This window comes from Dioscorea cayenensis, chromosome 16 (assembly GCF_009730915.1).
Source record: "Dioscorea cayenensis subsp. rotundata cultivar TDr96_F1 chromosome 16, TDr96_F1_v2_PseudoChromosome.rev07_lg8_w22 25.fasta, whole genome shotgun sequence".
Taxonomy (NCBI): domain Eukaryota; kingdom Viridiplantae; phylum Streptophyta; class Magnoliopsida; order Dioscoreales; family Dioscoreaceae; genus Dioscorea; species Dioscorea cayenensis.
Window position 1 is genome coordinate 19,782,829 of NC_052486.1, and position 21,684 is coordinate 19,804,512.

General features: G+C 34.8%; 2 protein-coding genes and 1 long non-coding RNA gene across 3 annotated transcripts; 1 reads left to right on the forward strand and 2 right to left on the reverse strand.

Moving 5' to 3' along the window:
• Nucleotides 1-168: 168 nt before the first annotated feature.
• Nucleotides 169-4,785, reverse strand: LOC120279597 (Golgi SNAP receptor complex member 1-2-like). Its single transcript, XM_039286526.1, has 7 exons — nt 4,646-4,785; nt 4,372-4,565; nt 1,878-1,967; nt 1,730-1,801; nt 1,527-1,656; nt 811-933; nt 169-729 (listed from the first exon to the last, which is right to left on the reverse strand). The coding sequence occupies exons 1-6, from the start codon at nt 4,737-4,739 to the stop codon at nt 836-838; spliced, it is 678 nt and encodes a 225-aa protein (XP_039142460.1). The 5' UTR covers nt 4,740-4,785; the 3' UTR covers nt 169-729; nt 811-835.
• Nucleotides 4,786-17,217: 12,432 nt separating this feature from the next.
• On the reverse strand, nt 17,218-19,701 carry LOC120278937. Its single transcript, XR_005541795.1, has 3 exons — nt 18,849-19,701; nt 17,577-17,673; nt 17,218-17,416 (listed from the first exon to the last, which is right to left on the reverse strand). It is a non-coding gene; the product is annotated as an uncharacterized LOC120278937 (long non-coding RNA).
• Nucleotides 19,702-20,993: 1,292 nt separating this feature from the next.
• Nucleotides 20,994-21,383, forward strand: LOC120278606 (auxin-responsive protein SAUR32-like). The gene has a single exon (XM_039285349.1). It carries the CDS (start codon nt 20,994-20,996, stop codon nt 21,381-21,383), a length of 390 nt encoding a protein of 129 aa, XP_039141283.1.
• Nucleotides 21,384-21,684: the final 301 nt, after the last annotated feature.

A 21,684-nucleotide genomic window follows, 5' to 3' on the forward strand; every position in this document is an offset into this window, starting at 1 on the left:
CTGACAAATTCAAATATCAAAAGGTTTGACCGAAAAATTTTGAAACATTTAGAGATTTAATTCATTTTCCCTTATAACTCCGGATGCTTTATTCCCCAAAAAGCCACTTAATTTGTAAGTTCTCATTTGCCAAAAATAAATAAATAAATAAATTACGAACTTCCAACCTCATCAAATTCATAAATGTCCTCATTAGGCTCATTTAGTACTTCATATTATATAGGGCGTGTTCTCAAGCATAGACAGGATACAGGATTCCAACAAAGTGAACTGAGGAAAGACAAAAAGCCCCGGAGAAATGATTGCATTTTAAGCAATGTCTCTAAATAATCATCTTGGTAATTGCAGCAATATTCTGGAACTAAATTGCTGCAGTAAGACATATCCTGGCAATGGAACTTGGGGGGAAAAAATGCCTGTCAGTGTAAATGGTTATATGTACACATCCTTTTGGCCTAGGGCTGTTTCCTCGTCTTAAATGTTGCATCAAGGTCCATACTCTAAATCATGTCACCACAACATTTTGAGAGACCAGTATGAATCATGATTTCTGCAGTAGCAGATTCTTTTACATATCTAAAGAAACTCAATGTGAAGCCTCCAGTGAACCTTCCATACATTCCAGATTTTTTGCCCTCCTTTTGACTTCAAAGAGGGCCATTTTTGTGTATGATTCTAAATTTGGCTGTTGAGGCTCTTTCTTGAGTTCATGTGCTTTCAAGATTGGTCCTGAGTGATGAGACATAGAAGACAATGTGTATAATGATAAGCGTAATAGAATCACAAGGTAATACACACAACACAGGTTACCTTGAGATGAAAGATCATTTCAAGATCATTTTGAGATCCAATATACTATGAGGAACAATGTACATGCTGCGATCACAGCCGAGAGAATAAGAGTGTCTTTTGATTTCTTGCGCTTGATAGCCCCTATAAAGAAAGCATGAAACTCATTAAATAGGTGGCTCATAACTTGTCTCAATCTGATTGCATGTTTTTCAAGTCAGCTCAGAAATACAGATTTTTACAGTAAAGCAATTCCTCAAGAGACAAATAAGATGCTAAGTTGCAATTTGAGGGCGAAATTAGGGGTAGGGCCTAAGATTAGGAGTATATGGCACATGGATTGTTTACCAGAAACAACACGATGGTATCTAACAGATTTCAGTTCATGTGTAGATCAACATAATTTATGCTAGTTTGATTACAGCATCTAGTTATTCATCATAGGCACAAGAGAAGCGTAGATATGATACTGGGAGCTGAAAGCTAGCAAACAAGCTACCAGAATAAAGAATAATTATTAACTTCCCATAGAACTGGAATACAACTGAACAGATGGTTTGGGAAACAATGTCAGGCTTGTCTATGGCTTTGTAAAACTCATTTCTCTTAAAGACCATTATCAATCCTTATCCATGCTCAACAAAGTGTGAACATTTTATGCTGTATCACGAGGTAGAAAGTTATAACTATTATCCAGAAAGTAAAAAAAAACATGTCAATGAAAGAAAGAGAGAGACCCAGGAGATTTCGGATCACAGGAAATCTCTCACTCAAATGCTTTACTTTCCCTTGTATGTCACTGAAGGTATGTCTTTGGGCTGCCAATACTCCTTTTACAGCATCAGCTTGATTGGTTACTTCCTCAATCTACAAGATACAATCTGAATTTTCCTTTGTAGCAGCAATACCTCATTAGTGAAATTTCATTAGATAATGTCACCTGAGTAATACTTCCATGTATGGCTGCACGCTCTCTCAATAGACTTGGCACAAGCTGCGCACCACTCGATGCCTGTAATTCTCCATTATTACAACAGAGCTATTTAAATTCTTAAGTTATTTCCAGTAACAACACAGACTACATATACCTTGTGTTCATTTATGTCATTGCGAACTGAAGTAAGAAGCTCAGCATGTTCCCTCATGGATAATATGTTTCCTTTGGTGCGCTTGAATTCCTAAGAGTTCAAGAAATTACACTCAATTTAGGACCAGATCATTGAATTCAAGGTGTCAAAGCTGCTAGAGAAGAAGGAATTATGGGATTATAATGCAAAACTGCCATTACAAGTCCAGCACATTCATGAAGAACAAAGTGTACTCTTAGTCTATGAACTAACGTCAATTGGCTATTTTGGTCAGTGATCCCAAAAATAAGGCATTTAGGTGTTTGAACTAGCAGAATGGTGCCCTTTTAGTCCCTTATTGTTACAGCATTACACACATGCCATCTCATGTTATTTTCATTGCTGATGAGGACTGAGCAACTTACGTGGCACATGGCAAGTCGTGCGCAAATTGGCACCTGTGCCGTGAGAGTTGCTATTCGTCATTCAATTTTTAATTTTTCAATTGTTTCAAAAAATAAAATCATTAAGGTGGCATAAGTTGAGAATGTATACAAAACTCAACATATGCGACATGAGCCATGAGACTCTCATTCTAAATCAACACTGAAATAATATAAAAGATCATGCGTAAAGCGTAATAACATCTACACCACACTTGTAGCACAAGGACCTAAATGGCTCACTTTTGAAAATGCACTCCACTCTATTCATGAAACTATACCGCCTCTTCATTCTTTTTCAGTTACTACAGAGGATGGCATTGTTATGGGTATGCGTGAAAAATACAACATCCAAACCCAAACCCAAACCTGTTCCATCCCAACCCACTAAACCCATCTTATTTCATATTTAAAGTAGAAAAAATTGACCATATACTTTTACAAAATTAATAAGAATCTATTTCAAATAATCATAATTATAATTTTAGCAAATTTTAATATATTAATCTTCATTTTTTTAAAAAAATAACTAAACAACATTTCTCACATAAACAAAAAATCTATAAATTCCTAAATAATTGTTAATATGAAAAATTACTTCATCCATTGTATTTATATAATTCAAATTATCAAATAAAATCAACGTGAGTTTCTAAAACTTTACAAGTCATGATCATAAGATAAAATCATTGATGCGTCACTTCATGGCGATTAGAAACTAATAAATATCATCTAGCAATTAATATAGATCAGGATATAAAAACAATTCTTGCAAAATGATAAGCTAATGTAGATAAATTTATAATAAAGAATGAGAAGCTAAAACTTGTCTAGAATATTTAAGACTTTAAACCCCTCACCCGGAAGAAGAGAAGACAAAAGAAAAGAATTTTTATCTAAGTTTGAGTTGAATATAAGAAATCTTTACAAAGTTTGAATTTTTGAAGTAGTAATGTAAAAATAAGAAGAAGATAAGTATTTAAATTAAATTAACATAGAGAAGGACTTTCAAATAATAATTAAGAATTCCAAATATAGAGACACCCATATAAATAGATGTGCGTGTGTTTATATGCATATAAGCATACATATCGGAATACTTGATTACGAGATAGAAGGAATAGCAAGTCATTGGATATCAACCTCACCAACTCAACCAACTTTTAACATTTAAATTAATGATCTAGAATTGTTAGAAACTCACATTCACCAAACTTTTACAACATGATTTACAATTATTTATGTTTTTTTTAAGAACAACCCCCAACTTTTCCAAACTAGCATTAGTTTCAGCTAGTGGACAACATGCACGCTTGTCATATGTACAGAAAAACAATAACAGAACATGTTAATAATACAACTGAGACCAACGACCTACAATGCTAACAAAACTCCCAAAACAAACAAACCGGAACCGCTTTGAAGTAATAAAGTATGCACAGAAGCAGCTATACCCAAATATTTATTTTAGTTCTGAACCCAAAAAATAAGTGCTGCTTTGGCCTCTAAATTCCACAAACTTGTTTGCTTTGGTTATTGAACTACACAAATACATTCATTGTTCATTTTCACTCCCAACTAACACAAATATGAAATATATTCACATTGTCCCTGAGCTGCACAAATATATTCAATTTGATCCTTCCATCACATATCTAACTGAATTTAGAACTAAAATAGTCCATTAAACCATAAATTCCCACAGCATCAACTACCAAACACAAAATGACCAATAATGAAATTTTTTCAGGGTTAAGAGACCAAAATGAACATTTAGACATAGTTTGGGAACCAATTATGGAATTTCACCAGACTATAATTCAAATCACTATCCTAAGAAACTTCAGGAAACCTATAATTTATCCACTTAAAACCAATGCCACCAATTTGCAGTTCCAAGAATGAGAAAATCACAACCACATCCCTCTCAAATCAATTGAATCTCCATCTTTCAACCCCAATTCATTGCCAAGAAACACATCACACATCCAAATTTTCTTCAACTAAAACCCTACAATCAATAAGAAAACATCCTCAAGATCTAATCCAAAATAAGAGAAAGAAATGGCAACCTGGGTGAACTCGTGTAGGATGTCTCGGTGGCGGGTGAGCTTCTGAGCGACAGCAGCGGCGGGTGTGGCGGCAGGAGCGCAGCGGCTCATGGCCTCATTGACATCAAGTAGCCGCTCCAAGAGGTTCTCGATCTCCATCTCCATCGACTTCCAGTGAGACTCGCTCACCGGAGCTCTCGCATCAGCATAACCCGCTGTGGATCAGTACAAGCAAGTTCAACAAGAATGGGGGAGGAAATCAAGGATAGGAAGAGGGCGAAGAGAGAAAGAAGACCTCCGAGCTTGCCGTAGGAGGAGAGACGGACGTCGAGGTCACCCTCGAGGCGGCGAGCTTCGCGGCGGAGGTCGTCCCAGTCGCCGGAATCCATGGCAGCGAGGGATCTGGGTTTCGATCTTCGAGAGTTTGGTGTTGACGATGGAGTGGAATCTGGATCGCAAGTGAAACGGATTTTTATAGGTATGTTGACGGGTTTTGGACTTTCGGATCTGGATCCGATATGCTGGAGATCCGATAGGATCTTTGGAATTGGATCCCAATTGCTTGGATGAACTTTTGTTTTTTTTTTCTTTTCTTGTGAGTTGTGATATACGCCCAATTTTATTTTTATTTTTTTTCTTTTTTGGCTCTTCTGTGGGGGCAGTACTTAGAGTGTGTTGAATTTGATTTATTAAAATAATAATAAATAATATAGGAAAATAGTTTTATTGATTTTTGAGAAGCATTTTTTATCAATCGCTTCTAATAAGAATTTATAAAAAAACTTCAGCTTAATTTTAGAATTAAAATATTATTTGAATGCACTCTAATTATGTATCAACCATATATTAAGAGAGAATCGAACACTAAACCTCCTACATAAAAGATTTCGATGGTGGGGAAAAAAATTTAGATTGTTTGAATATATTTGGATTATTTTGAAAATATTAGGGAAAATGATCTATACATATTTCTGAAATTGTAAATGTGACTGTAAATTTCAATAATTTTCTAAGGGGTTGTTTCGTTGGCACTAAGTTAAATTACATGTAAGTGGATTTATAGTGTAAGAGAAAATGTTATATTTCTACTTACATCATTGTTGTTTGGTTTGATGTAAATCAAAATATTGTATTTACTTTTTATGTGTTTGGTTTGATGTTATGTGAGAGGTACAGTCACCATATAAGTGGTATAAGGAGATTACCTCAATTAGTTTTTATTGTTAATTATTTAATACTTGTCATACAAATTAATTTAAGCTAAAATAATTAATTAACTTAAATACATTATTTATATAATATAAAAATATTTAATATTTATTTATTCAAAAAATTAGCATTAAATTTAATTAACAAATAATATTTTTTTAACATAAAATTACATTACAAAATATTTAGATCAAAATATATAAGATCATTAAAATTTATCCGAATATAGCATTCAACATTAATATTAACCACATTATTTTTGTATACGACAGCACCTAACACATATCCAAAACATAAGAACATTAAAAATCCATAAAAAATTATTATTTAAAATTACATCATCTAGAATCCATATAAAAAAATAAAAAAAACCAACATACCAAACAATAAAATGAAGGCAACACTATGTTTATACTTGTCTTCTTTGTGTAAGCTTTTTGAATATGTGCAACCTTCAGTGGATTCTATTAAACAGAAAGAAAAATAGTGAACTTATATCATCTGAAGGTATAAAAAAATGATGCTTTTCTGAATGAAAATTCAAAGCTTGTGGCATATGACGTTATTTTGGTGAATTGATAGCTAATGGGAAGAAATAACAAGAACTTATTTATTTCAAATTGCTTTTATTTGCATATAAACAACTACCCCTACTCTACTATTTTACCCTGATGGAGACAAATCTAATCCTGTATATATTGACAGCCCCAACATACTTTGTCAATTTTATTTGTCCTTCTGTTACTCAATATTTTCTTCTGAAACAAAATTGTTGACTTCTTTGCAAATCAAGCTTTCAAAAAAATCAAGTTTTAAAGAAATGATCAACTTCATCAATGAAAAGGTCAAAATCGAAGACCAAAGTGGCCCTTTGACTGTTAATCAGGAGAAGAAAGATGTACTTTGAGAAGAAAAAAAGTGAAACCTATGAAATTCATAAGAAACAACCTGAGTTAAGTGATAGTTTTTGTTGTTCATCATAGAAACTATAGATATAGTTCAAATTATCTCACAAAGTTAGAGATGAGGCTTTAAACTTGTGCCAGTTTTCGTCACATGTGATGCTTTACCATGCTGTATTTTATATCAAGTTATTGTGAATTGTACACTCATTGTGATTTTATTTAAATCAGAAGGGGAGTATACTGAAAGTCATCATTCTGCTGCAAATTGGAGTTAACTTCAGATTGAAATTTCTGATAACTATCCGTTTTCCATGGTCTTCAAAGACAACAAAGCAAACAAATTGTTTTTTTTTTTTAAAAAAAAAAATTTGATGTATCAACATGTCTCAAAGATTTATGCTAATTAACCATTTAATAGAAGCTAAACATGTTACATGAACAAGTAAATTTAATCTATCCAAAAAGCTAACATGAGGGACTCAAGCTTTTTGAATCTATGCAACCTTTAGTGGATTCTATTAAATAGAAAGAAAAACAATGAACTTATATCATCTTCCTATACATGGATATGCTAAAACATTTCATTGAAGATTAAGGAAAAAAAAAAAGGAAAAAACCTAAAAAAATGCCCATTTTGCTGGTTTGTAATATAAACAAAACAAAAGCTATAGTCATATTGGTAGGTAACTAAACTTTGTCAAACATGTCATTAAAAAATTAAAAAAATAAAAAAATAATAATTTACTCATCAACTCAAAATGTCACTCATTTCTTTTCTAAATCATAAGACTTAAAAGCTTTATTCTTCAACATTTTACTCATTTACCCTTTTTTTTATTCGTTGCAAATGTATACCTCCAGCAACCTCAACAAGTTCACAAAAAGATAAAATTGCTCCAATCTCTTTCTATATGATTAGTTTATTGTTACATTGAAACAAGGAATAGACTAGAAATTGCAAGGCTTAATAGACTAAATTCAAGATCTAGGGTAGAACTGAAATCACACATCAACATTCAAAGGAATATTGTCTTTGTGCTTGAATTCATCTTGCAATGAATGGAAAGCAAAAAAAAAGAGATGGCAAAAATTTGATACCCAAATATATAATTATTTTACAAAAAAGTCAATCGAGAGAGAAAGGGAGATCCCGTCCAAGTTTTCAGGGCTTCGCTAATAGATAGATAGATAGATAGAGATAGAGAGAGAGAGAGATTCGCCCACCAGAGTGTCGCTGGTGCTGGACAGCGTCACCTGATGGTGAGGTTTGAAGGTGGAAATTGCTTGCTTTTGGAGTATTCCAACATAAGTGGTGAGGTTACTTTAAACAAAGTTTTACAGTATTTCAACTCACAACAAAAGTTGTTGTGAGTTGAAATACTGTAAAATGGGGGTCTAGTGTAAAAAGTTTTACTAGGTAAAAGTTACTTTTACATCAAATCAAACAAAGCAAATTTCACATGTAAAACTTTTTACATCACACCTACTTACATCTACTTACTTCTAACCAAACAATCCCTAAATGATCTACATGTTTATATATTCTGGTCTTCTCTCCAAAGGATACATGCAACATGCTTTTTGCTTTTCTAAAACGTTCAAATTCCATAAATGCGCATGATTGAATGTTTTTTTAGAGAACCCACTTCCTATTTTATTATTCCAAAGCTTTTTATTCCCTCCCTGCTTATGATTGATTGTTCATTTTATGAGCTTTTTCTTCTCTCCTTCGGTTATATTTTCCCCTTGTTTATCATCAAATCTTCACGATGGAATTATTATGAAAGATGATGAAGGCCATGTTATTAACTTCACAAATTTGAGCTTGAGGCAATTAAATGACGTGTAATATCAGTGAAATACTATCCCCCCCAAACCCCCCTAACGAAAAAAAGATAGGTCACTGGCTTGAAAATTATATTGGCTTTGAAATGATGTGTACCATCTACCAACATCATATTGGCGTTTTACTTTATAGTATTAGTGTGATGAGCTCTGTCCAGAGCTTTGTATATAAGGCACCAAAAGTTGTTGAGCTTTAACCAACCTCACGTGTTGTGAACGAGACCAGAATGATTCAAATGAAGCAACAATCAATGAAAAGAAAAATAATGGGCTTACGCCTCTCCGGGTTCATTGTGTGAGTTATACCATGTCCAATAAGGAGGAGGCGAGACACGTGACAAATTAATGTTTGTTAGGATGAGCTGAAAAAGCAAGAGTTATAAGGCTGGTAAAGGGATGGAAAAGGGGGAAAGTAATTAGAAGAAGAAGTTAGGCCTATTCTTTAGTTTTCTCCGGTAAGCTCTCCGGTAGCCGGTGTTAGGATGGAGTGATCCCAGTTATAGTACTATTTTTAGTTGTAATTCTTATGGATCTATTCATTTCTACTATCTAAATTGTGTTTTGAAGATTATTTTTAGCTAGAACTCTGTTGATGTTGGTGATTTGGTTGCTTAAATAGATGCAAAGGTTAATCTAGAGTTGATTGTTTGTGTAAATTGAAGTGCAACTTAGTTTTTCATTAAACTGTTGGTTAATTTCACAACATTTTTGATAAATGCCTAGGCAACCACTTTACTTGAAAAATCATATTTGAGAGGAATAAAATACCCAAACTTGGATAATCTGTCCACCACTACAAAAATAACTGTAGAATCCCTTGGATATCGGCAAAGATGTTATAAAGTCAATAGAAATATCTTCCCAGATTTGATGTGTAATTCAGATTTAGCCTTCTGGCATATTGCACAATTTTTGACAAAACGTTTCACATCTTGAATTGTTTTTTATAGAGGCTATATCGGGAACAACAATTCTGTTATATCTCCACAATAAAGTATGGTGCCATGTAAATTTACAGTCAGTATAATTGTCATTCTTTGAGTGCTTTGATTTTAGTCTCAATAGAATTGATCTTGTTGTTGGAGTTGCTGCAACTGAGAGAAAAAAGTACACTATATAGTAGAAAAAAACAATAAAAAATCATGGATAGAGCATCATCCCCTACATTTTCCTTCCCAGGCATGTATTCAATTTTAAAATCATATCCAAGAAATTTTAGTAACCAACGTTGTTGTTTCTTGAGTTTGAATTGTTTATTGACATAAGTGCTTCAAAGCCTCCCGATATGTTTTAATGATAAAGGAATGCCTTAACAAATAGTGCCTGAATTTACTAACTACTTTAGTAGTTGTGTAAAGTTCTCTCAGATAAGCTGATTGTCATTGCATCCTTGGAGTTAATGTCTTGGAGAAATAATATTGTGTTTACTGTCATGAATCAAAGAGAAGAGTGATTATTATCGGCTATGGATCAGCGAGATGTTCAAGTTGATGAATGGGATTGCACTCTTAAAACAATCTTTGCATAATATTTCTAAGTGTTTAGCAGGTATTATAGCTGTCTCGGCCGGCTATTACACCTAATCCGGTACCTACATTGCGTGTGGATTTGGGTGACGAACTTATACAACAAGAGATGTCAGTTCAGCGATGACTACACCCTGTGCAAACCGCTCGGGTTCATGTGGATTTATCACAATTTGAGGGTGCTAGGTCCTTAATTGGATTTACAAAGCAGAAGCATTCTTCCACTGTTATAGGATTCCAGATAAAAATGGTGTGGAGATAGCATCATTCCATTTCAAATCACTCACAAAATTGGGTCAATAGCTTATCGATTGTTATTACCAGATTATTCTCGCATCCACCCAGTGTTCCACATTTCATTGCTAAAAAAATTTGAAGGAGATCCAACGCCTATATCCGAGATTCAGCTGCATTCGGTATCATCACCAATGAGAATAGTCTAGTGTTACAACCTCACAATATTATTTAGGGCCGACAAATCATTCACAAGGCACATCCAATTCAACAACTCTTGATTCACTAGGAAAGATTGGATCATGGGGATGACTCATGGGAAGATTATTCTCACATGGCTCAAGCTTATCCTGCATTTGACCTTGAAGACAAGGTCATAGCTTATGGCGGAGAAGGAATGTGATGTGCTCTGTCCAGGGCTTTGTATATAAGGCACCAAAAGCTATTGAACTTAACCTACCTCACATATTACACATGAGACTAGAAGATTCAAATGAAGCAACACCCAATGAACAGAAAAATAATGGACTAACGTGGAGAAGGGTTGGGTGCGAGCTTAGGGTGAGCACATGCGTCTCCGGGTTTGTTGTTTGAGTTACACCGTGCCCAATAAGGGGGAGGTGAGACATGTGATGAATGTCTGTTAGGATGAGCTAGAAAAGAAAGAGTTAAAAGGCTGGTAGAGGAATGAAAAAGGGGGCAATCAATTAGAAGAAGAAGTGAGGCAAGTTCTCTGGTGGGCGGTGTCAAGAGGGAGTGATCCCAGTCATAGTACTAGTTTTAGTTGTAATTCTTATGGATCTATTCATTTCTACTGTCTAAATTGTGTTTTGAAGCTTATTTTTAGCTTGAACTCTGTTGATGTTGGTGATTTGGTTGCTTAAATAGCTGCAAAGGTTAATCTAGAGTTGATTGTTTGTGTAAATTGAATTGCAACTTAGTTTTTCATTAAACTTTTGCTTAATTTCACAACAATTAGCCACTCGGTTTTGGCTAGTACGTACCCATTTTCTACCAACTTTTATGTCACTTGGTTAGTTTATAACTTTATAGTACTAGCTGCTCATTATTGAATTTTAGATGCTTACTATACTTATTTACAACACACGTTTTTATGCAAATTTTTCTAGTTTGAGTGTAGGAGTTCTTCGTGCTTGATAACTAGAGAAGTGTTTGATGAAGAATCTCACATCATATAATATTCTTCAAACATCCTAATTCCAATTCTTCTATTTTTTGGATGAGGTTTAACAGGATACGAATCACTTCAAATGTAAGATGGTTGAATATATTATAAGTGAAAACTTTAATTTCAAATATTTGAAGAATGATAGAGCATACATTACATTAGGTTGTTTAGAAGATATGCGTTATATACTATTATGTTCAAGTATTGAAAGGCATCCATACATATATATATATAAAGGGGCCACAGGCCAATTAACTGGGCTCGATACGGCAGACCTAGGTCAGTTTTTGACCAACCCATAACCGACCCAGCAAATAGAGCTTGGGTTGAGTGATTGATATTTTATATAAATAAGAGGCTTGAGAGCTTGGGTTAAGCAATTGAGAATTTATTCAAATAAGAAAAAAAAAATCTCAAAATGCCCGCTCGATCAAAAGATCACTAAAAATACATAAAAATTACCAAATTACCTTAAGACCAAGCTAGCTAAGTTGGAAGCCAACTAGTTTTATGATTTATTTTTGTACCATTTATTTCGGACTTTTGTTTTGTTTATTTTGTAGATGTTAATTTCAAGTTTATTTTTGTGTGATATTAAATTGATTGAAAATGTATTGTATTTTATAAATGTGATTTCCATTTTATAAATATTTTTTATTTAATTAAAAATTTAGAAATGATGATTGATGGACAATGGGGTAACCTATATATGGATGATTTATTGCCAGTCTCAATCCGAATTCAAACTTAAGTTTTGTAAATAAGATGAAACTAATTTAGACGTAAATAAGTTTTTCTACCCTGTAAACAAGAAACTTTTTCATCCTAAAACCAATACTTAAATAATTTAGACATTTAATAGCAATGTTAATTCAGTATTGGGCAAATTTTATTGTTTGTTGACATTCATTTATAAAAGCACTTTGCATGAAAAAAATCTCTTACTATTAGCACAATATTTTATATGGATAATAATATGTAATTATATTAAAGAAGATATGTCAAACGGTTATTAATTTGATCTATTGGCATCATTTTAAAAAAAAAAATTAAAATCAAACCTTAATACTAAACTTAATGTGAGGGCATAAATGTGGCATTTGTTGCCTATTTGTCAATAAATACATATTAAAAAAATTAGTATAAATAATTAATAATTATTTGGTGAAATGTTGACCAAGCACGTCTATTAGAGACATGGACCTCCAAAAAAAACATATGATTAAAATCAAACCCATAATACCAACTTAATGTGAGGGTAAAAGTGTGGCATTTGTTACCTATTTGTCAATAAATAAATATTTAAAAAATAATTTAAATAATTAATAATTATTTGGTGAAACATTGACCGTGCACGTCTATTAGAAACACGGACCTCCAAAAAAATCATATGATTATCTGCAAGTTAATTTTCAACAAATGTTATACAATAAAAATAATAAAACAATTTGCACATATCTCCAAAACACTTCATTAATTAATTGTCAATATAATATAATCTATCTCATAATGCAATCCAAAATCACGTTAAAAGTGTAGTTTGCCCATACTAGTATCGGTGATAAAAAAATTTAAAAAAATATTTTTAAATTTTATCATTTGAATTATAATTGTTTTTTTTCTAATAACTGTTCATCTCATTTAAGTTCAAAGTCCAAAAAATTTAAGCAGTACGTGCTGAACCAAACAAAGATATATGTAAATTAAAAAACATGAGTTTAATGTAATTAAAACTTAAAAGTCAAATTTTACTTGTTAATATACTATTCTTTGGTCAAACGGGATGCCTAATTATTAGCAGTGATATATATATATATATATATATATATATATATATATATATATATATATATATAAGTTTAATTATTAATTATATATATTTAATTTAAATTTAAAAGTTTTGATGGAATATGCTTTTTTTCAAGTCTGTTGTTTTATTAAAGAGTAATGCTATATGAGGCGAAGAAATCACGAACCGACCCACACGATCGATGTGGTGGTGACGTGAGATTTTCATTTTTAAATATTAAAAAGTTAAAAGGGGAGAGGCTCTCTTTAAGGGCATCTTTCTCGTGTCTCCATCGTCCCCCGCTTCCGGCCGATTCACTCCCCTACTCCCGGCCGTACTCCCGGCCGATGTTCCCGACCCACGACTTCCCTCCGTCCCGGCGATTCCTTCCCGCTTCCAGCCCGCTTTTTCCCTCACCTCTCCCTGCCCCCACGTTCGGGCCGACGCCTCTCTCCCGTTCCCCGGGTCCCCGGCCCGGGTTGCCGCCTCCTCTCGTCCCTCGATCGCTTCCCTTCTCCGCTCCCCGACTATTCTATCCCCGCTCCCGGGCTTCCTCCCTCTCCCGGCCGCTTCACTCCCCCGCTCTTGGTCGCTTTACTCCTCTGCTCCTGGTACCCGTTCCGGCCGCCACTTCCCTCCCCGTTGACGGTACCCGTTCTGGCCGCCACTTCCCTCCCCGCTCCCGGTCCCGTTCCGGCCGGCGCTCCATCATAGGTATAATTTATTTCATGTAATGCTTTGTAATAATTAAGATTGTATTACCAAAAGTATTACAAGTATTTTAGTTTATAAAGAGGTCATGATGATTAAGCTTGCATTACCAAAAGATTTTTATTAGTATTGTGTAGGAAACATAATTAATTACAATTATTGAGGTTTATAATGAGATCATTGTAGGTGATTAAGTTTGTACTTAATTTTGATTTATAAAGAGATTATGGTGGGTGATTAGGCTTGTACTTATTATTTTGGTTTATAAATAGATCATGGTGGGTGTTTAAATTTATATGTTGCTAAAAAAATGTGAGTGTTTATTGCTTGTTTAACTTGATAAATTTATTGTTTGTTTTATTTGTGTTTAGAAGTATACTTAAAGCAAGAACATGGAAGAAGTGATAGTTGGGTGTTATGAGCAAAGAAATAATGATGTGGAAGTTGGATGTTCAAGTTATAAAATACATGACAAAGAAAAACCGGTAGATTTGGATTTACTTGAAAATATTGTGCCGGAGGCCGGTATCATACTTGACTCCGAAGAAGAAGTTTATGAATTGTATGTCAAGTATGCGCGGTATGAAGGGTTTGGCATCACCAAAAAAAGCACAAGATTAGGTGATGACGGAAAATTGAAATATTACACGCTAGCATGTTCAAGAGGTGGAAAACGAATATCTACTTCAAAAAACTCCTTCAACCCAAGGCTATCTACTAAAGTAAATTGTCCGGCGAAGATTAATGTCATTGTTAGCAATGATGGGAGATTTACCATTTCAAGTGTTAATTTGGAGCATAATCATGCACTTAGCCCACAAAAAGCTCGTTTCCAAAAGTGCAATAAAAAAATTGATACGTATGTCAAAAGAAGGCTTGAATTAAACGACCAAGCGGGGATAAGCCTAAGCAAAAATTTTCATTCTTTAGCGGTTGAAAGTGGGGGTTATGAAAATTTAACATACACTGAGAAAGATTGTAGGAATTATATTGCGAAAGCAAGGCAATATAGGCTTGGTGTTGGTGATGCCGTTGCACTTGGAAAATATTTCTCCCGCATGCAACAAAGAAACACAAAATTTTTCCATTTGATTGACATGGATGAGGAAGGTCGTTTGAGAAATGTTTTTTGGGCGGATGCGAGGTCTATAGCGTCTTACGAAGCTTTTGGTGACGTAATTTCCTTTGATACAACATACTTGACGAATAAGTATGACATGCCATTTGCTCCGTTTGTCGGTGTAAATCATCATGGGAAAACGGTATTGTTTGGGTGTGGTTTATTGTCAAACGAAGATACAGAAACATATGTTTGGCTCTTCAAAACTTGGCTAGAGTGTATGTCCGGCAAGGCTCCTAAAGCAATTATTACAGACTAGTGTATGGCTATTCAGGGTGCAGTTAGACTGGTTTTCCCAAATTCGCATCACCGTCTTTGCCTTTGGCATATCATGAAGAAGGTTCCCGAGAAGCTTGGAGGTTTAAATGAATACAAAGCAATCAAGAAGATTTTGAAACACATCACGTATGAAGTAGTGGATACTCAAGAGTTTGAAGACACATACTTGAAGATGATGGCAGACTATGACATTGAGAGCAATAAATGGCTGAATTCTCTATTCAAAATTCGTGATCGTTGGGCTCCAGTTTATGTTAGAGGCATATTTTGGGCTGGAATGTCTACTACGCAAAGAAGTGAAAGTGTTAATGCATTTTTCGATGGTTATGTTGGTCCGACGACTTCATTGAAGCAGTTTGTTGAGCAATATGATAATGCCTTGAAAAGTAAGATTGAGAAAGAAAACAAAGCTGATTTTGCTTCATTTAACTCATGTTTTCCATTGATCACTGATTGCTATTTTGAGAAGCAACTTCAAGAAGCATACACAAATGAGATTTTTAAATTGTTTCAAGATGAGTTGCGAGGGATGATATATTGCAATCTTACTATCACTGGTGTGCATGGGGCAGTCTGCTCATTTCAGGTGTCCGATGTTGTCAAAGGGAAAGAAGGTGCATTCAGAAAACAAGTGGTATACAATGTTTACACTAATGAGGAAGAATTTGACATTAAATGCTCTTGTCAGCTATTTGAGTTCAGGGGGATTATTTGTAGGCACATTTGCAAGGTGCTTATTGAGAAGAATGTGAAAGACATTCCTGCTAGGTACATTTTACCACGATGGAGGAAGGACATCAAACGCATGCATACATATGTACAGAATTGTTATGATGACCCACAGATCAGTGGTGAGAAACTGCGGTACAATAAATTGTGTTCTCATTTTACTAAAGCCGCAGAACTTGGAGCAATGTCAAATGAGAAATACATGTTCTTGATGGAACATGTGGACGAGGCAATCGGGAAGTTGATGGACAACACAACTTGCAAGGAAAACTTTACACATACGTTGTCGGAAGCGACTAATGTGCCACACCAAAAATTTCTCACCCCTTTGAAGGTGCGGAGTAAGGGTCGTCCACCATCTAAGAGGAAGAAGTCAAAAGTTGAAGAAATAATAATAAAAAACAAGAAAAAGGTATTTTAATGTAGTATCATATCCATTACGTCCTTAGTTTTTTTTTGATGAATTTTTTTTATTTGATTGTGTAACATCCATGTTATTATTTGGCAGAAGACGCAAACAAAGGGAGATGCATTAGCTCAAAAATTTATACAAGATGATCATTGCACACAAGAGAGTGTGGTAATTCTCTTGTAATTGTCATTAATGTCTAACTTACGTATTTGAATCATTTAATTTTAAGTAATGAAAAATTTGATTATAATCTCTTTTCTTAGGTGAATTCAAATTCTATATCGATCAATCTGGACATGCATAACAGCTCGTCTTTAGGTTTTACAAGCCAATGCAATGAACTCTGAGTATGGTGAGTTGCAAGATGTATATATTTTTTTTTTGATGAATTTTTTTTATTTAATTATCGTCTTATGAAGTTGTGATGTATTATCCATTTTAATTTTTCAGGGAATCTTATTGTGGTGCAAGTTGTGATATGAAGAGATGGTTCATTTGACTTGTGATGTATTTGTGTTCATGATGAAGAGATGGTTCATTTTACCTTGTGATGTAATTGTGTTCATGTTGAAGAGATGGTTCATTTTACCTTGTGATGTATTTGTGTTCATGTTGAAGAGATGGTTCATTTTACCTTGTGATGTATTTGTGTTCATGATGAAGAGATGGTTCATTTTACCTTGTGATGTATATGTGTTCATGTTGAAGAGATGGTTCATTTGAGTTGTGATGTATTTGTGTTCATGTTATAAAGTTTTTGTGTTTGTTGCTTATGTTTGATGAAGAGATGGATCATTTGACTTGTGATGTATTTGTGTTCATGATGAAGAGATGGTTCATTTGAGCTCTGATTATTTGTGTTCATGTTATAAAATTTTAATGAAGATAATTGATTTGTAATTTAAATTTGCAGTGATGAATACGAAAATTTGTCAGTCCCCTGGAGAAACCTGAGAAACCTGAGAAATCTAGTACATTTATCATAATTCCTAGCAAAATAATGTTTTTGCATACACATCATCATATATAAGATTAGTGACTTCATGTGCCTCTTCAAGAGTGATGAAACGGGGACTTGTATCTGAGTTCCAGTCCATGTTGCTGTCAGCTCCCAGTTTCTGCACATAAATTTCTTACATCAGTCCAGGGGACTTACAAATGCTCTGGAAATTAAATCTTCAACTTAAAGGAGCAATGTCGCAAGAAGAAAGTAATATGAGAAACATGAAAACAGAAGGCAAAAGGTTGAAAAAAGAGAAGGGATACGATTATTAGTACCTTGTATAAGGTCAACCATAGCTAGTTCATTCTCAGAACTATCGAATACAAAGATGAAATAGAGAGTTACTCAATGCTTATACACGATCTTGCAATCCTGCATCAAGGAAAGACGGTCTCGAAAATAGGCATCATAGAGAATTGCCACATAAAACGAACAATGTAAAAGCAAAGATCATTGCCACACTCTAAACAATGATGCTAATATGATACTGTAAAAAAAAAATAAGAAGAAAATGGATTTTTTTCCTTGCTTGATAATATAGTTACTTAATTTTCTGTTGACTATAGCATAGACATTGCATCAAGATCACACCAAGAAGAACAAGAAGAACAAGAAGAACATAAATTAAATTAAAAAGAAAGGTATGGAACCCCAATTGGTAATATGCACAAATAGTTCATCAAAAAATCACAACTTTGGAAGCTTACAGGTCGAAGATATCATCGACTTGAATGAAATTGTCGACATTCTCTCGGTCTATTGCACAAAACTACAAGAGAATTAGCAACACGAAAAATACAAAGCATACCAACCATTACATGATCAATGCACAAAGGAGTTAAGCCTACACGAGAAAATCAAACATTTTTCACCTAAAAGATAAAACTCTCAGTATTACATGTCATACAATGATATAACAGTATCAATAGAATATAGAAAATGAAAGAAGTCAAATTGATTTGTTCATGAAACACTCAACACCTATCAAACTGTCACTTCACTGAACAATCATTGTTCATTTAGTTTTCAGTAAAACTTACCGAAAGGAAAAAATAATAAATGACAAAACTTGCAAGTGCAACTAATAAATGAGAAAACTTGCATTTCAGCCATGCAATTATCAAGTTCTGCTTCATCAACTCTAAGTCTACAAGCATCAAAAGTAACTCAAACAGCAAATCAGGACAGATTGATGCATCTCAGAAAAATAAAATAAAAAAGCATAACACAATAATTCAAATACCTGAATGCAGAAAAGCAAAAGATGTGTAAGAACTAAGAAAAAAATGACATAAGTGAATAGACCATTTTCATATTATAACAATAAGAAGAGAATCATTTGAGAAAATAAATCCCATTAAACAATGTAACAAATTTTGTCATCATGATGCTTAAATTTTTTTTAAAGAAGTGAAACAAATAAATCCAAAAATCATAGTTAAGCAACAAGCAAGAACAAGAAGATGAAAGGTGACAACTTGCCATTGCATCAATACACATAAGTTAACAGATAAAAAGTCAGAACGTGAATCAACTATGAAACTCACCAAAACTCCATGAGTTAACTACCGAAAGGCACTCAGATGATTCCAAATCCGCAACTCAAGTAACATGGCAATAAACATAAATCAAAGGGAGAACAAAATCAAATTCAAGGACACCTCTATTCCTTTGAATTGCAAGTGAAAACCATAATTTGATAAGAAAAAAAAACATCAAATAGGGAATGTGCACAGTTGTAAGTCCCCGATGTCATTCCAGTCCATGCTACTATCTGCCTCCCTCTCCCGTTCCCGACTGTCTTTTCTGGTGTCCATCTGCAGCTTACATCAAACTTGATAGATATCAAGAAATAGCAAAGAAACAATCAGTTTAAGAAGAATAAAAAGGCTCAGATCTTGCCCCTATGTTCTTTTGCATGTATAAACACGAATCAAGGGCTGCAACTAAAGTTGCCACGCCACCCAATTTCTATAATCTTTTATAGGGCAAATCATCATGGCCAAGACCATCATTACTAAGAGTAATGCTATATGAGACGAAGAACTCACACGAACCAGCCACATCGACAGAAAGAAATACATGATGCAACAAAGAGTATATCAACCAACATAATTAAAACAGAGGCTCAGATTCTGAATGATGTTCTCCCATCCTTCCCCCTCCCTCTACAACAATAACAGTGGCGGTTGCCTACTAGGCCATCCAAGCCACTATGCCATCGTTGTAGAGAGAAAAGGCAGGATAGAAATTTTTAGGGCATCATTGCCTCTGTACCTGATTTCAAGCCGAGCCGAGAGCGGGGAGTGAAGCGGCGGCCAGAACGGGTACCGTCAACGGGGAGGGAAGTGGCGATCGGCACGGGTACCGCGAGTAGGGGAGTGAGCGGCAGGGAGGCGAGGGAGAAAGCGAGGCGGTGGAGGCGGGAAGGAAGCAACTGAACGGGAGCAGGGAGGCGGCAACCGGGTTGGGGACTGGGGAACGGGGGAGAGAGAACGCTTGGAATCGAGGCAGTGCGAAGGGAACCCAGAGTGGCGGGAGGAGCAGTGGGGGAGTAGGGAGTGAATCGGCCGGGAGGCGGGAGGAGGCGGGGCTTGAACGGCCGGTTGAGAGAACCCTGCCCTAATTTTTCGAGGGAGAGAAGCTCCATCCCGAGAAAGAAAGATGCCCTAGAAGCCTCTCCCCTTTTTACTTTTTGGCCGGGAGTAGGGGAGTGAATCGGCCAGGAGCGGGGGAGGAGGCGGGGCTTGAACGGCCGGTTGAGAGAACTAAACCCTAATTTTTCGAGAGAGAGAGAGAGAGAGACCCGACCCAGAGAAAGAAAGATGCCCTTAAAGAGAGCCTCTCCCCTTTTAACTTTTTAATATTTAAAAAAAAAAAATGAAATCCACGTCACCAGCCACATCAGTCGTGTGGCTGGTTCGTGTGATTTCTTCGCCTCATATAGCATTACTCTTTATTAAATAACAATCATTGATTTGAGCTTTTATATATATATATATATATATATATAAAGGCTTCATCCTTAACGCATCCAATATTTCCAATGTGGTCCTTAGGACGCTGTGGCACCGCGCTGCGATACATAAATCTTATTAAACAATTATTAAATATTAAAAAAGGACGAAATATATTCACAAAAATGAACAAAATTAGTGATGGCACTTAATTGTCATGCGTGACAACACTCGCCCATTTTTTTTGACCAACTTTTGCATGAGTCCCATGCATGCATGCAAATCCAAACCAAGCATACGTGTCAACCCCCTAGAATTTTCTCATTTCTGTTATCAGACTCTCACAATTCACATCACCCAAGCACGCATGCATGCTTAACCTCTAAAGTCATCATATATCCCTATCGTCACGGTTTGCACATAATTCTTTTATTAAACGATTGTAATAGTTTAATTAATTTGTGCACTAAAACCCAAAATTAGTCAAGCTTTCCCTTGGTGGGAGAGCATAAAACGCTTACATGCACTCAAGTTCCAAGTCTTTACCCTTTTCCCATCCACAACTATTTGTATGTATATATATATATATGATATATCCTCTTCTTTTCTTATACATATAATATATATATGATATATCCTCTTCTTTTCTTATACATATATATATAACAAGATATACTTTCTTATATATATATAGAAATAGTGAATTATCCTACAAACTGTCTTGATCTTCTATCCATGGCCATCCTTAACCATCACCACCACCATCACCTCATGGGCTTCCACATGATGATCTCCAACACCAAGAAGTCATCATCATCATCAACAACATCATCATCACCACCAAAAGGATGCATGGTGGTAAGAGTGGGAAGCAGTGGGGAAGAAAAAGAAAGGTTTATAGTTAAAGTGGAGTACTTGAACCACCCTTTGTTTGCAGGGCTGTTGAAAGAGGCTGAAGATGAGTATGGGTTTGAACACAAGGGTGCAATCACTATTCCTTGTTGTCTTGATGAGTTCCTTCATGTTATTCATATCATTGATAGAGAATTCATGGCCAATCACCATCACCATCATCATCATCATCAATATCATCATCTTCACCTTGCCGGATGCTTTAGGCCTTGATTGATGATGCATGTGCTTCAATTCTTCATTATTAGGAAATATCTTATATTAGTAATACTATATTGGATGTAAATATTTGTTTTCCTTTCTTTACTTCTTTGCTTAAATTAGTTTGATTTAAATCCCACAAAAAGGGAATCACAGCCTTAGAATTAGTTTACTACTTTTGTTGTATCTCTATATGTATGCTTTAACAGAATCAATGAAACACATCTCTCCTTTCTCATTGCTAGCTCCTTTTTACTTTACATTCATGTGTGTAAATTAGTTATGGTCATGTTAGCTCTTGTACACATGTTAA